The sequence below is a fragment of the Tursiops truncatus genome, chromosome 14 (assembly GCF_011762595.2).
Source record: "Tursiops truncatus isolate mTurTru1 chromosome 14, mTurTru1.mat.Y, whole genome shotgun sequence".
Classification (NCBI taxonomy): Eukaryota; Metazoa; Chordata; class Mammalia; order Artiodactyla; family Delphinidae; genus Tursiops; species Tursiops truncatus.
Window position 1 is genome coordinate 6078652 of NC_047047.1, and position 16718 is coordinate 6095369.

General features: G+C 47.9%; 1 protein-coding gene across 6 annotated transcripts in view; it reads left to right on the forward strand.

Annotated features, from left to right (window-relative positions):
• CHST10 (carbohydrate sulfotransferase 10) overlaps nucleotides 1-16027 on the forward strand; it is a 36747-nt gene extending 20720 nt beyond the window's left edge. For 4 of the 6 annotated variants that reach the window (XM_019931202.3, XM_033838093.2, XM_033838095.2 and 1 more), the window contains 2 exons: nucleotides 2345-2450; nucleotides 3919-5800. In XM_019931202.3, coding sequence (XP_019786761.1) covers nucleotides 2345-2450; nucleotides 3919-4456 — 644 coding nt within the window. In that variant the 3' untranslated portion in view covers nucleotides 4457-5800. Of the gene's footprint in view, nucleotides 1-2344; nucleotides 2451-3918; nucleotides 5801-7460; nucleotides 7555-8688; nucleotides 8887-10143; nucleotides 10342-10564 lie in introns of those variants that run through there. The other 2 variants (XR_002175578.3, XR_012325576.1) reach the window with 2 other exon arrangements.
• Nucleotides 16028-16718: the final 691 nt, after the last annotated feature.

Consider the following 16718-nt stretch of genomic DNA (forward strand, 5'->3'; position numbering starts at 1 on the left):
GAGGAGCCCGGGACGGGCCGGTGACTCACAGACAGCGTGCCGGCATTTTTCCTGTTCGTGTCCACGTTAGAAGTTGGCGGGGTTCACCCAGGCGCTCCCCACCCACGGTCAGGGCCTCCTGGCTCCCCTATCTCTGCCTGCCCGGTTGGTCCCGTTGCCTCTCTTCAGAGTCCCTGCATTGATTCTTGCGAGTCACTCACTCTGTCCTGGGAGGTCAGGGCTCCACGCTGACTGGGCCATCCAGCAGCTGTCCTCATGGCTGCCCTCCTGTGCTGAGAAGGACCCACACCCAGACACTGGTGGGTCTGGGGGCCTCCCCACCTGCAGTTGTCCCCATCTTACACTGAGCATCCGTATTCGGAGGTTTAATCCACCTGCTCAGGAAGTCTGGTGTTCACTCGGGAACAAATCAGATCGTTGGAGAGTGCCCCTCGCGCACCGCAGGCTTTGACTCCTCACCACTCTTTTCAGACGCTGTGTTTGTTTAAACTCCAGTTACTCTGAATTGACCCAAGATAATTATGGGCTCTGCTAAATGCAGCTTCAAAAGAAACATAGTTCCAGTAGACAGCCGTGTGACTCCTGGATCAGGAATCAGACCTCGGAGCCCCATGGGACATGGCCCCGGGCTCTCCGTCCCGCGGCCCCCCAGGCCTGCCGCTGCTCTCAGAGGTGGTGTCGGAGTTGGGTGTCATTCGGCCTCTTCCCTGGTTCGTTGGGGAAGAAAAGGGAGACACCCGCCTCATCTTCTGCTTATAATCAGTGCACTTCTTGAGTTATCAGGCAGTACGTTGGATTTTTGACATCGGAGAATGAGCTTACAAATCAGATTTAAAGCAACAAGCGTACAAAAGTCTTACAGATTTGCTACCACCGTGTGACGCATCAGACTTTGAAGAAGAAGAACCCGTTGATGCGGGCGGGATAGAAACGGGAGCGGTTTGCCAGGCCATGTGATAGGAGAAGGACAGTCCCGGGGCTGCCTTCAGCTGTCCGTAGATGCACCTGCGTGGCGACAGGTACCAGAGCAGATCCAGGTGCAGATCCCCAGAGCTGGTTCCTCTGTTGGCCCCGTGAGAGCAGGTGTGCATCTTGCTTGTTTTATAGCCATCCGTCCACTGTACTTATTAGCACAGGCTTCTGGATCGGGGCTTAAATATTCTGAGGAGGCTGTGATCACTGCTTAGATGGCCCAACAGAGATCCTTCCCCGCCAGACTCTGAGTTTAACGTGGCAAGGTTAACACGAAGATGCACATGAAGGGTTGCAGAGGCTCGGCTAGCACCCCAGCACAATGATGCTTTATGTCCATTTGTCTAAGTTGAGAAAAGAGTGAAGCACCTGCCCAACCCTCCAACCCTAGGATGGGCCCCCCAGGTTCCACTCTGCAGCCTGGACCAGGAGCTGTGGCTCTCGGCCCTGCCCTGCCTTCTCCTCAGACACCCCGTGTCCTCCTCTGAGCCGTGCTTCGAATATATCACATCACTCGCACAGCATCAGCCTGACTTGTCCAGCACCAAACTTCTTGGCCACTGCCAGTCTGGGATGCTGTGAGGTTACCTAGGAACCTCTTAGGCCTGGGTGATGTCATGCTGGGAGTGATGGGCCCGAGCTGCGGGCATGGATCAGCAGTGTGTTGTTGTGTTGTTTTTTTTTTTAAATTAATTTTTATTGGAGTACAGTTGCTTTACAATGTTGTGTTAGTTTCTACTGTACAGCAAAATGAATTAGCTGTATGTATACACGTATCCCCTCTTTTTTGAATTTCCTTCCCATTTAGGTCACCGCAGAGCATTGAGTAGAGTTCCCTGTGCTCTACAGCAGGTTCTCATTAGTTACCGATTTCATACTTAGTATCAATAGTGTCTGTATGTCAATCCCAGTCTCCCAGTTCATCCCACCCACCCCCGCTTTCCCCCTTGGTGTCCATACATTTGATCTCTACCTCTGTGTCTCTATTTCTGCTGGCTGTGGGTTTCATGGTCCCAGTTCTCTGGCAGTTTCCCCCAGTTCCAGAGCAGAGTCAGTATTGCAGGTTTTGGGCATTCTGCTTGCAGGCACTGATCTGTCTTTTGTGGCAGATGGAACCCGATTTAGGTGCTCGTTGCTGTAGCCGTTGCTCCCTCCCTCTCCCTCCTCCTAACTCGTCTGTTTCCTCCAGATGGCCTGTGGATCACCAGAAGCTTTTCTTCACTCTCATCCTGCCCGCAGAAGCAGTTGAAATTCAAAGACCTAAACGTGGATACTGGGATGGCCCATGGGGAACGCGGGCCCGGGCTTTGAGACGGGCATCTGTCTTTAAAGGCAGCATCCCCAACACGCCCTCTCCCTGTTTGCCTCCCAGGAGCCTTTCCTTCCATCGAAGAGATCCCTGAAAGCGTGGTGCACGACCACGAGAAGAACGGCCTCCCGCGTCTCTCTTCCTTCAGCGATGCAGAAATTCAGAAGCGGTAGGAGCAGGGGAGGGGGATGCCGATAAAACCCCGCAGGCTCGGCTCTGTACTTGCCGTGTTTCCCAGATGGCTCCGAGAGCTACTGGTTTGCGTTGGTGAGAGGCAGCCGGGCATACGCCCAGCGTTCAGCGCATTTAAATTCACGTCTTTGTGAGAATTTCTGAATGTCTTCTCCACCCTAACCTTCATGCAGGCTATTAAAATGAAGGTTGCGTAACTGTCTTATAGAAATGAGTGGTCGTTTTTGTTCTGCTCTGATTTTGTTAAGTTTTATGGATTTCTTACTGAACATGACCTTCATTTCATAAGAAAGGGATTTGGGTTACAGGGAAACCCCACTTCATTTTTCATTTTCTCCCAAGGTGTTATGCCTGCCTTGGCGGCAGCTGCCCCTGGGGGGGTGGTGGGATCGGCTGGACCCAGCAGAGGTGGAGAGAGACAGGCCTCACCAACCACGGCAAGGAGGGAGACCGGCATCGGGAAAGTTCCTTAGCTGATTGGACAGTTGTCTTGACAGCTGTGGTATGGCCCCGTAGAACAAGGTTTAAAAGGAACAGGTACATAATACGCCAGTCAGTGTCAGGGCACCGAATGATCTTTCACCTCCCTTGCTTTTCAGCTACTTGATTTTCATTGCTTCCAGTATTGGTTACTCACTCTTGCCAACGTGTACAGCCTTAGAAGGCAGGTGTCAAATGCCAGGTCAGAGACCCTCCTGGGGGAGGGCGGTCCTGTCACCCCCCTCAGCAGCGATCCTGCGGGGCTTTTGTGAGAGTAGACACGCTGAGACCTGCAGCGCTGAGAGGGTCTCTGGCCTGGGTGAGCGCATGGAATCACAGCAGTGTCGTCATTGCTCTGTCACTGTCAGTACAGGCCCTTTACGGGGGTACCCCTGCGCCGCCACCCCCCCACTGGCAGCTCCCCCAGACCCCCTTCCGCCAGCTGGAGACTGGAGCCTCACTCTGCCTTTCCTCTTCCCCCCCTACTCTGCCCCCCATTTTCCTTCCCCTGGAAATTTTGAATTGAGTTTTTAAAGACGTACCCTTAGAGTCATTCTCAGGCCTCAGCTCTTCCTAACTCAGTCAGGGTTCCTGCCCTTAACGGTTTTCTGCACAGGAACAAAACTTTCAAACATTCCTGAAGTTTCAAACTACTCAAGTGAAACAAAACATGGGTTAAATAGATGTCTTCACAGCAGCCCTGGGGGTGATGAGTACTGTGGTCTTGGACAGTAAAGTTCTCTGAGCCTCCATTTCCTCAGCCTGTAAAATGGGTTCATAACAGGATCTGCTTCCAAGGGTGGCTGTGCGGATTGAGTAAGAGCCACATGCAGTGTGCTTGGCACAGGGCTCAGCCTGGTGGCTGCCACTGCTCCAGCCATCACACTTCACTCTTCCTCACAACCCACAGCCAGCACCACCAGCAGCATCAGGTTAACTTCTTCATCTTCATTTTTTTCCCTTAGCTTGAAGACATACTTCAAGTTTTTTATCGTAAGAGATCCCTTCGAGAGACTGATTTCTGCGTTTAAGGATAAGTTTGTTCACAACCCCCGCTTTGAGCCTTGGTACAGGCACGAGATTGCCCCTGGCATCATCAGGAAGTACAGGAGGAACCGAACGGAGACCAGGGGCATCCAGTTTGAGGACTTTGTGCGCTACCTGGGTGATCCGAACCATAGGTGGCTGGACCTTCAGTTTGGGGACCACATCATCCACTGGGTGACATACGTGGAACTGTGCGCACCCTGCGAGATCAAGTACAGCGTCATCGGTCACCACGAGACCCTGGAGGACGACGCCCCATACATCTTGAAAGAGGCTGGCATAGACCACCTGGTGTCTTACCCCACCATCCCCCCGGGCATCACCGCGTATAACAGAACCAAAGTCGAGCACTACTTTCTGGGTATCAGCAAACGAGACATCCGGCGCCTCTATGCACGTTTTGAAGGGGACTTTAAACTCTTTGGGTATCAGAAGCCAGATTTTTTGCTAAACTAATGTGTAGGACTGTGAGTTCAAGTATCTTTGTTAGACCAGAGGCTAACCAGGTGGAGATCTGGGCACAGAAATGACACTTTGCTCTGTCACACTCCCCCGAACACTCCTCAGTTCCCGTGGACCTGGGTGTGCCTTGGCCAGTGAAGCTGGACCCTGACCATTATGACCTAGTTTGGACAGAAGGTGCACGGCGGGCCCTGCCTCCCTCCTCCACCCCAGCCCCAGTGCCATGGGGCCTTTGCTCTCCTCAGCGGGGAAAGAGACTAAACATTTGCAGTCGAACAGACGGGAGGAAAAATCATACAGCCTCGAGTCACCTCCCTCGGTTGTCAGACACCTGCAGCGCCCGCAGACGGTGGGGCGGTCATGCCTGTCCCCAGGGGATTGTAGACATGGGGCCCAGCGCTTTCAGGAGAGATGGAAGAGCGAGTGGTCTGCACACATCCCAGGGGCCGAGATAGGGTCAAATCTGAGTAATTACACCTCTGGGTTTCATCTTGGCGCCACTATAGTCACAGAGGCAGACCCGTCTTTCCACGACTGTTCTGTTCCTGAGAAGTTCAGGGATGACTCGAGGGCACTCTCCGGGAGTCCATCTATTCAGAATACATGCCTGTGTGCTGCTGGGCCACATTTCCAGACCTCTGCCTGCCAAGTGATGATCTCATTCAGCCCAAGAGATCCAATTTTGCAAAGTGAGGGGAGTGTACACATTTCCCACCTGAGAAAGGGAACGTCTCTGGGGACCTTTAAGGGAGCCTGGGGAGAGGCAGAGCTGGCCGGGTGCTGGAGCTCAGGCTGCCCTGAGCTTGGGCACGTCCACCATGGTGACTGTCTGCCTCTCGTCTCTGATGGTCCCGTGTGGATGGGCACGGGGAGGGCGGTCTCCACCTGCCTCCCCCAAGGCCAGGCCCTCCTGGGGGCCAGCGGCAAACACGAGCAACATGCCAGTATTGCCCAGTCAGTGCAGCTTACACATTTCAGTCTCCTTTCGTCTCAGCAAAATGCGCACCGCTGGACCCATTTCTGATGATGCCGTCATCCTGGACTGTAAGTTGGATAATCAAGTTCACCAGCAATAAACTCCTGGGCCGAGGCAGCCGCAGTAACGCACCTTCCAGGCGCTGAGGAGCAGGCCACGGCTACCATTTCAGGTGCCGTCCGACAGCGAGGTCCCTCGAGGTACGGGAGAGTTTCCCTGCGAAAAGTCCCAAGCGTCCAGGCTGCACAGGGCCCAGGAGCCCAGCTTTTCCTCCAGGCAGCCTCCACCGTCCCTTGCTCAGTGTGGCTTCCTGAGTTTGTAAATGTGAAAGTAACATGAAATTAAAACACGTGCCAACCTGACGTGGGCCGCGGTTCCAGGTCAGGTGCTGTGTGGACGCGACGTCCCCGAGGCCTGGCGACGGTGAGGGGCACGCGGGCCTGCGTGATGGCTGCGGGCAAGCCGGCGGTGGAGGAGAGGCACTCGTGTGCCCGCCCGCCACGCCGGCGGAGGGGCAGCCAGCGTGGCGGCCCGTCACCCTCTGCTGACACGCAGAGGCTGCAGGATCAGTCATTCTTCTATCATGTTTTAGCAGAGGCTTGTTGAAATCGTTCCGCACCTGATGCAGGAGTGTCTCTGTGGGGTGGAGCGAAGCTCATTCCCAGGGGAGACACCTGGCGGGGCAGGGGGAGGAGGATATGGCAGCTAGAGAGGGCGACCCCGCAGGGAATGTGCAGGTGAGCACTCAGAAGTAGCATCAGCCTGATTCGAAAAGAAACAGGAGAAGCAACTCTGCCTCCAAGAAGCGGTCTTAAGGCAGGGAGGGCAGTTCCTGAATTTGGAAGTTTAATAATATTAGGTTGACTTAATAGGCTTGTGTCTTAGATCGCTTTTCTCTTACTGGATTTCTTCTCACACATTTTAGTTTCATGGATCTTATGTTGGAAACTGTCAACAGTGAAATGTGCAGAGCCAAGGCGAGATTTGGTTTCCCTAGAGGCTGAGTGCACGCAGAGATGGCAGATCCCCACACGCCGGGGCCCAGGTGGCTCTGTTTGGGGGGGGCGGGGGAGGGCGGGGAGGGGTCCCGGGAGAAAGACTCGCCGACCGGGGACACGGTCCCAGAGGGTTACTGGGGCATGTTGGTTTCCCAACCGCTCACCCTCTACCCCTCACCACACCCCACCCCCACTTCCCCACTCAACCCCAGCTTAGCGCATTTAACTGGAACCTGCAGAAGCAGGGAACAGAAAGCGGGACAAGAAGGGGAAAACGATCGAGATGCAGCCGAACTTTGGACAAAGAGCCTCGCCACCTCTTTGATGAAATGTAAATTGTTCTAGGTACTGCTGATGAAAGATTAAATCCGTCGATCTAAGAAGGAAATGGAAAATTTTATTTGAGACAAATTGAGGATTATAACCTAGGAACAGCCTCTCAGAAAACTCTGAGAGCTATTCTGCCCATTAGAAGTCAGAGCACAGTTTACATAAATTTTTGGAGACAGAGGGTTATACATTAACTGATGGACTGTTGACAGTTTACACAATCCAGATCTTCAGGTACAAAGTGGTGGGTCCTTGTGACCCTTTGAAGATTAAGAAAGAATGTTATCTTTTAAGGAGTTGTCTTGTTGGTTCTAGGGGAATGTTGCTCTTTATGGCTGAGCAGGTGTTTCTGCCGATTGGGAGGTTTGGTCAATGCCTAATGCAGAGACACAATGCACGGTAGAGGGTAGAGACGAGGCCAAAGGGCAGAGAAGATTTTTTTACATTTAAGTTTTTCTTGTCTTGCCATAAAATGTGTTATTTCACAGTACCTCTTCCAAGCCCCTTGGACACGCCAGGCGCTGCATCCATCAGGGTTATGGGGTTCAGAGCTGAGCAGAGCTGCGAGCTTGCAGCGGAGTAGAGGCCGCCAAGTGCTGAACAGGGCCGCCCAGGCCTGGGGGTGGCAGGTACACAGGAAGGACTGGGCAGTTACATGTTTGTTTCCTTGCCCTCAAGCCAATCTCCCTGTCAGTTTATTAGCAGTCATCTTGAAGCTGTCTAAAACAAGACTTGGACAGCAACATCACATCCATCATCTGTATTGTCCTCAAAACTGAGTTGACCTGGTAAGTCTTAACAGGCCTTTTTCAGTCTTATTTCCTGTTGTCTGTAATCTGTAAACTCTAAATTGTTGTAACACTGCAAGGACCCAAAATTCTGGACTTTTCCTTTGTGCTTGCCAATTTCAACTAGGCAGTCCTCTCTCTCCACCCCTCTCTCTCTCCCTCTCTCTCTCCCTCTCTCTCTCTCTCTCTCTCTCTCTCTCTCTCTCTCTCTGTCCCTCCCTCCCTCAGAAAGTAGAGAGGAACAGTCAATACATACTTGCACTTTGCCTCTTTCCCTCCATTTTCCCCAACAGTCTTTCTGTTTTCTCTTTATCACTCATATTGTCACAGGTAAGTTTCACTCCATACTGCACTGCAGCATCACGAGTCTCAATCTTTCCAGCCCACAATATCTGTTTTTTTAGCCACGCAGCTCCTAACCAGTGAATATGAAATTTGAAAACCACAAATTTTAGGTTTTTGTAACTGCAGCTCCACTATCAGGATAACGGTTTCTTTGTTAGATAGGGTAGCATCAGCTGCCCTGACAAACAAAAACCAAGGTTTCAGTGATTAAAGACAATAAAATCATTGTGTCTTGCACACATAACAATCCAGTGGTCTGTTCCTCGTAGGCAGGGAATCTTCCATCTTGTGGCTCCCTTATACCCAAAGGTCACATGGTCCTCTGCTTGCAGGAGAAGGGTAGGAGGAGGGAGGACCACTGGGGCATTATTATGAGCCAGTTGTGGCATTGGGACACATGTCTTTCACTGCGTCCTTCTGGCACACAGCAATTTCACGGGAGCTGGGAAATGTAATTCCTGCCTTGACAGACATTTCCTGGTGACAACTCCCAAATTCATGGTGAATGTTGACAAATCCATAATAATCCGTATGGAAGTATAGTGCTTTACCATTTACAAAGCATTTTAATGTAAATAATGACGTGAAGTAGGCCTGAAAGGTTTATGATCACTATATCATAAAGGGAGAAATAGCTTCAGAGGATTTGACTTACTCAAGGTTGTACAGCTAGACTTCCGGTTTCAGGCCCAGTGTGTAAAAAGGGCTTGGAAGTTGTCGTTCCTATTGTTACAACAAGAAAAACGCTGAGAAAACTGAAAATAAACACCTTTCCTTAATACTCGTCAGAGAATCATGAGATGGGTGAATACGGAGATTCTCAGCTGAGATCAACTTACCTGTAGCAGAAACCACCAGAGCCGTGGACCGGTAGGATCACTTACGTGGTAATCCTGACAAATTGCTGGAGGTTGAGTGTGAGCTACCAGGCATTCTTATGATGAAGAGTCAAGAAAAATCTCCTGGCTCTGCAGATAGAGGAGAAAGGTAACCATTTTGAACTATGCCCAGAGCACCCTCCGTAACAAAGGGCTACTAGCTAGAGTGAAAGACTTCACCAGAGCCTTATCCCACATAGGAGATGGGCATTTACCCAATTCCAGCCCCCTCAAGCCTTCCTGTCTCACCTCAGGGGTAAAAAAAAAAAAACAGCTAAGAAACACCTGTAAAGGTGACAGCCTGGAGACACAGGCCCACTAAAAGACTGAGGTTTAAAGCTACAATTGTAGAATGCCACCCCCTCCCCACGCCCTGCCTCTACAGCACCAGAAATCAAATACAATGACTCTGAGTTACAGCTGGGAGAGCTGCAAGGCACAGACTCTGTTTAAGGAGTAGTTCCTAGGGAAGCCCAGGGACAAGAGAGGAGGTAGCAGCAAGGACCCTGGAGGAAGCTGGAGCCTCCAGCACCTATGGCTGCAGCAAACATTACACACAGCCCAGCTGCTCACAGGTTACCGTACATCCTAACATGAAAGGCCTTCTACCTCGGTTCCTATAACCTGATGTACATTATGTCTGGATTTTTAACCAAAAAATTGCAAGGCATGCTAAAAGATAATTTTTTTAAAAAAACCCACAACAATATGAAGAGCATCAGAACCAGACTCAGATACGACACAAATGTTGGAATTCTCAGGCAGGGAATTTAAAATAACCAATTAATACGTGGAGGGCTCTAATGGAAAAAGTAGACATCATGAAAGAACAGATAGGTAGTGTAAGCAGAGAGATGGAAACTCTGAGAAAAATCAAAAGGAAATGCTAGGAATCCACAGAAGTGTAACAGTGTAATGCCTCTGATGGCTTCCCAGTAGACTGGGCACTACATATGAAGCAGTATAGTGTTATTTGAAGGTGGACTCAGATTAATTATACATGTATATTGTAAACTTGAGGGCAACTGCTAAACAATATAAAAAGAAAATGTAATTGATATTCTAAGAGAAGAGAAATTGGAATCACATTAAAATGTTCAAAACCAGAAGAAAAAAAGAAAGAACAAGCACAATGAATAGAAAAGCTACAAACATATTTATCCAACTGTATAAGTAATAACTATAAATGTGAATGGTCAAAATACACTAATTAAAAGACAGGGATTGCCAGGGTGGATGAAAAAGACCCAGCTACATGTTGTGTACAATAAACCCATTTTGAGTGTAAGGATTATACAACTAGCGACTATCTGAACCAAGCAGACTCTCATGCTTTAACTTCAATCCACTTGTCTTCTTCCCACAGCACATGCCGTCGATGAATTACAGAGGCAAGTACAGTTTCTAGGAAAAGCGGAGCCTCCCCACACCTCCGACGTTTATGTCAAGGGGGATAAACTAGGCCCTCATTCTCCTGAAAAGCCCTTGAGGGCTTGCTGTGATTGCCAACAGGATAGTGGATTAAATAAACCTAACTCCTGCTCCCCCTGCGAGGAAGCCTCAGGTCAGTTACCTGTTACAGGAAAGAATGTTTTAAATGGATCGATCTCCTATCTCCTGCTCTCCTTCACCCCCTACCACTCACTCCCCTCCTCACCCACGACCGAGTGACCCTCAAGGGCAGGGACTGTTTCCATTTATTCCCGTAGCTCCTGAGCCTGAACAAATACTTAATGAATGCTCCCTTGACTTAGCACAGTCGTTCTGAGCATGGCGTTTTTCTACAGGAGCGCTCGCTGACCCCCTTGGCTACCCACCTGTTGCACGCCTGGCACCGCTGCAGCAGCGTCGGACCTCCCTTCTCCCCAGCTGCCAGCATTCACTGGGAGTCAGTCATGAACTAAGCTGCTTCCACGCCACCCCATCCTAAAGACTCATGAGCGCCTTTTCTCCTTCCCACCCTCCCCATCCCATAACTGGAGGACAGGGATGCTAAAGAAGGAACATCTGCCTCACAAGAAAGCTGCCAATTTCTCCATGCATGTTCTCAGCTATTGGTTACCTTTTTCCTTAGGAAAAGAACAATAACAATTTGCCCTTTCTTTCATCTCTTAAAATAACTTGAGTGTAAGATATACTCTAGAGCCTTCTGTACATGATAGCAAAACTGATCTGTGAACATTTGCAGTTCAATTAGGATCAGGCGACAGCACTTTGGAAATAAGAATATGAGAATCTCATCTTGAGCCAGGCAGATTGGCCGCTCCACCTTAGGGTCCAAAGGCCCAGATGAGCTCCTGCAGGTCCAGTGGTTTAAGGAGGAGAGATAGATACACCTCTGAGCTGAACAGGAGGAGCTGGGCACAAACAGGAAGAAGAAAGGAAGTAGGGCCCCCGTTCCCACCCTTGTTCCTGGTAATGAGCTCCAGCTGCCTCACATTAAAGTAGTGCTTTGTGGCTGGTGAGGATACCCCTTAAAAACCATTGCTCAAGGCCTTCACAGAAAACGCTGAAAATCCAGGTGCTGAAGAAGAGTATTCCTTTTACCTTCCTCTTACACCCTTGATACAAGAAATAGATTTGAACACTTTGGTTGTCTTAGGTAGATACCTCAGCATAGAATTTCTGGGCCACAGATATTTTTTAATGAAAAGGAAAAAACCAATGTTACGACTTTAGGGAAGTTTCTAAAAGGCAAAAAAACTAGAACCAACCTCCACGTTACATAGAGAATATAAGTAAAGAGTTGGCCATAAAGAGATTACACTGCAAAATTATTTGGAAACTAGAAGGATGGTAATAAAAATAGCAGCTGTATATTCTCTAGTCTTCAGTTGGTTAGATATTAGGTAATTATGACCAAAAGCTGTAGTCTTCTGAGCCAGGGCCCACCCCATAAAAAGGTGTGGTTACCCTGCGCAGGCCAGGAGGGCTGGGAAACCCCCGGACATCAGGGTTTTTTCCTGGGAAGAAAGAACTGACAACCTGTTCCCTTCTCCCCCAGCATATCTGCATGAAACCTCATGATTCATTTTAATTTACTTTCTGATGTTTCACAATTTTGGCATTCCCGTTGATGGTATCTCACTGATCTTAAAAATAGCCAAATATGAAAACACATAAAATTTTGGATAAAGCGAAAGTGCTTTCTGAGGAGGGAAGTGTGGACGACCTCTGACCTGAACTTCCAAGCATAAGAAGATGGACAGGATAGCAGAAGTAAGAATATCCAGTTTACAGTTGGGAACATCAAAGGTGCACAAGTTAAGGGGGTCCTTGGGCCACTGCTGACTCATAAGCCATCAGGTTGTAGCAGTTTCTCTGCCAGCTTTCTTCACCAGTTTCCTCCAGGGGGCGCTGTCTCCTATTCTAGTGCCCGCTAAACCCAGGTTCCCTTTGTGTACACAGGGAAGCTCACCAAGGTGGTCTTAGAAGCTGCAATGAAGGGGGTTACAAAACAGTACTCTTCTGAAATTAGGCCCAGAATGTACATGGTCAGATTTGCTCTGCTGAAGAGCAGGTAGAGGATAGGAAATCAAACTAAGTCTACGGAGAGGTTGCCAAAAATCTCTGAGCCAGGGAAATGGAAATTTTGTCTATTTTATCAAATCATAAGCTCTAAAAACAAACGGACAGCTTCCCTTCCAGGAGATAATTCTTAGTAAAAGACTGGAACCCCTTGCTTAGGTCTCTGTATGATGTCACCCAATTTTACTCTTGCTGGAACTTGCCTCAGTGATAGTTGGAGCGAATCCAGCCAACTCTGGATGCCTTGTTCTGAGGGGAATGGGGACCTGCTGTGGGCCCAGGGCGGCTATTGTGTTTGCCAAGGGCTGTCCTCACCAGCAACTGTCAGCCTGAAAACACTCCTTGGGACGTTGGTGGGAGTTTCAGAAAAAGAAATCTTCTCTATTCCTGTCCAGCATCAACAAAACCCAGGTGAATAGCGTTCATTAGCAAGTTTTCTATTCCACAACTGCTCAAACGTGCAGGTAAGTTAATTATTCTACAGAAAGGTTTTCCTGCTTAATATTCAGAAAATATAGTAAAATCAAGATATGCAGAAAAGGCTTTGGGTGTGACAGTTTTCTGTGTATGCGCTTGTGTGTCTACCTGTACACACTGTTAACAAACAAAAATTTAACCGAGTAAAATTTAAAGGTCTAATTGGCTTTATTAAACGATTCCTGAACTGGGCAGCATCCCATCTGGCAAGTAGAGAGGAGTTCTGAGGAGCTGTACAAAATGGAAGGTTTTTATAAGCAAAAGGAGGAAAAGAGTAGATTGCTTCAGGCTTAGGTAAGCTACCTATAGGGGACAGAAGGGACCTGTGTGGTAGATTGCCTCAGTGGTGCTGACAAGAAATTTCCATACTGACCGGTTAAGACGGGGTCCCCAACCCCTGGGCCACGGAACGGTACCAGTCCATGGCCTGTTAGGAGCCGGGCCACACAGCAGGAGGTGAGTGGCAGGTGAGCGAGCGAAGCTGCTTCTGTATTTACAGCCGCTCCCCATCGCTCGCGTTACCGCCTGAGCTCCGCCTCCTGTCAGCATTACGGTGAGTTGTATACTTATTTCATTATATGCTACAATGTAACAGTAATAGAAATAAAGTGCACAATAAATGTAATGCGCTTGAATCATCCCGAAACCATCCCCCCCTCCCCGGTCCGTGAAAAAACTGTCTTCCATGAAACCGGTCCCTGGTGCCCAAAAGGTTGGGGTCCGCTGCGTTAAGACTATATTCCTGGGGGAGGCTGTAACTGTAATTAGGTTAGGTATTAAGTTTGGTTTGCTGATGTGGGGCTTAGCACAAGCGATTCCATTTTGTTGTTTCTTTGTAACAATACGCAGTCCATTCATCTATATCTATGTGTAACTTAGGTTGATTTCAGGAAGCCTACAGCTTCCATTCTTGGCAAACAGATACGAAATGTATGCTTTGTTTCTATGTGACCCACTGGCATTCTCCTTCCTTGAGAGCTTTGTGCTCTATACATTGGTTTTTTTTTGCTCCCCCCGTTATCATGTACACGCTTCAGTGACAGCCTTCAACCCTTATTGCCCGAGATAATTGTCCTATGCAGGGAAGCCACAACATCCTGTTGATTCTGCCTTCCCCGTATTGATGGAAAATGTCATTGAAAATGTAGGTGGGAATCCGCATGTGAACGCAGTCACCTGGGGAGGCCTTGGTGGGTACAGTCCTTTACAGCCACACGTGAAGAGCAGGAAGGTGTATAGTGGCGGAGCCTAAGAAATGGGTAGTGGCCCCAGAAGAGCTATGAATGCAGATAATGCAGAATGGATGGGGTTGTTTTATGTCCAGTTTCTTTTTAGCCTACGCGCTTGTCTTTTCACCAGATGATTCTGGACAGTGGAAATCAACAGCTAGATGATCTATGAAACTAAGTTATATATTTGAGGACTACTTGGTGAAGATTTACCAGGACATGGTGGAAAGGATTTGTTGAGGGAAATTTCCACTGTAATGCTGCACATGCCCAGTTCGGGGAGTTCCAAGGGGAGAAAGGGCCACAGAGCTTTTGTCTGATCGATAGCCTCATTACCTGTCAGCCAGCGCCTCCATTAACACTAATGATGGCTTGTTTCCGCTTTTGGCAACAAGTTCCAAGCTGGTAGACTGACTGATGGTCATTTTCTACAGAAATGCACGCCATCGCCTGCTCACTGTGCATCTATGTCACAGACGGCTGGAATGTTTCCCATAGTTTATCTTTATCCCCATGAATCCTGAGGAGTCTGTGCCTGATTTTTAAAAACTGTCTGACAAAGGCCAGTATATAGGCACAGGGATCAGTGATGTTTCCTGCAGTTTCACTTCACCTATAGGAATTCCTCATCCATCATTTATAATGCTTAGAGAGTCCTACTCATTTGAGCATTACCATGTTTTCTCAATATAAGTGTAGTGTGAGTATAATTGTGAAAATAAGGAACAAGCATCCTCAGTGCCCATCAAGGGCTGGCATCAGAGTTTATCAGTGAGTAGGGGGGTTTCCAAATCCCAAACATTTCATTTTGGTTCCTTCCCTGTATTGCCGTATGATTAATTACTTCATCCTTGTGTGTTCCCTAGTTTTTTCCTGTAGGAATAATAACATTGGGTGGGCCAAAAAGTGCCTTCGGTTTTTTAAGTAAAAATAGAAAACACATTTTTCATTTTCACCAAGAACTTTATTGAACAACGTGTTCACCCTTTTGTTCCACTACCTTCTGCCATTTTTCAGGCAACTTCATAATTCCATCTTCCCAAAACTTTTCATCTTTTTGAGCAAAGAACTGTTCCAGGTGCCTTTTACAGTCTTCCAGGAAGTTGAAATTTTTTCCATTAAGAGAATTTTGTAAAGAACGAAATAAATGGAAATCCAAAGGTGCAATGTCTGGTGAATATGGCAGATGAATCAGAACTTCCCGGCCAACCTGTAACAGTTTTTGCCTGGTCATCAAAGAAACATGCAGTCTTGCATTATCCTGATGGAAGATTATGCGTTTTCTGTTGACTAATTCTGGACCCTTTTCATCGAGTGCCGCTTTCAGTTGGTCTAATTGGGAGCAGTACTCGTTGGAATTAATCGTTTGGTTTTCCTGAAGGAGCTCATAATACAGGACCCCCTTCCAACCCCACCATATGCACAACATCACCTTCTTTGGATGAAGACCGGCCTTTGGTGTGGTTGGTGGTGCTTCCTTTCGCTTGCCCCGTGATCTCTTCCGTTCCACATTGTTGTACAGTATCCACTTTTCATCGCCCGTCACAATTTGTTTTAAAAACAGAACGTTTTCATTACATTTCAGTAGAGAATTGCTGCAGAAATATGGTCAAGAAGGTTTTTTTCACTTATGTGGAACCCAAACATCGAAGCGACTCACACAACAAGCTGGTGCAGATGATTTTCAGTGCTTGGTTTGGACATTTTGAGTATGTCGGCTGTCTCCTGCGTGGTATAACGTTGATTGTTTTCAATATTGTTTTGATCTGATTGCTATCCACTTCAACTGTTCTACCCAACCATGGAGCATTGTCCAGCGAGAAATCCCCAGCACGAATTTTGCAAACCACTTTTGACACATTCGATCAGTCACAGCACCTTCTCCATACACTGCACAAGTCTTTTTGTGCATTTCAGTTGCGTTTTTACCTTTCTTGAAATAATAAAGCATAATATGCCGAGAATGTTGCCTTTTTTCTTCCATCTTCAATATTAAAATGGCTACACAAAAATTCACCAATTTTGATGTCTTTTTAAAATGCACGCTGATATGACAGCTGGCACATTCAATCTAACAAAATTGTTTTGAATGAAGTTAAAGACAGCTAAGTGCGTCTGGAGCCATCTTACAGAACTGAACCTTTTGGCCCACCCAGTACAAGGTACCAAGATGGGATGTTATGCTACAAAACCTACTGATGTGTCCTCAAATCTTAGTGTCCAGGAGGTGATACAGGCTAAAAATGTACTTAAGAGCTAAAAGATCTTAGATGCTTTAGTAAATAATAAAGCTCTAGAATTTAATAACGGAAGTAGAATATTTTGGTTTTATTTTTCACTTTGAGGTTGATAAATAAATACCATGGGACCTTCCAAAATACTGTTACTCAGTGCGCCTGTCAGAAACAGAAGGATGCATTCATTGAATACAGCATTATCATTATTCTCATCATCATTACTATCAAAAAATAACCACTCTGGAGTGCTTGCTGTGGAGCGCAGGCTTTAGTAGTTGCAGCACACAGGCTCAGTAGTTGCAGCACATGGGCCCTTAGAACGCACAAGCTTTAGTAGTTGTGGCATATGGGCTCAGTAGTTGTGGCTCATGGGCTCTAGAGCACAGGCTCAGTAGTTGTTGTGCATGGACTTAGTTGCTCTGCGGCATGTGGGATCTTCCTGGATCCACGTGTGGATTGAACCCATGTCC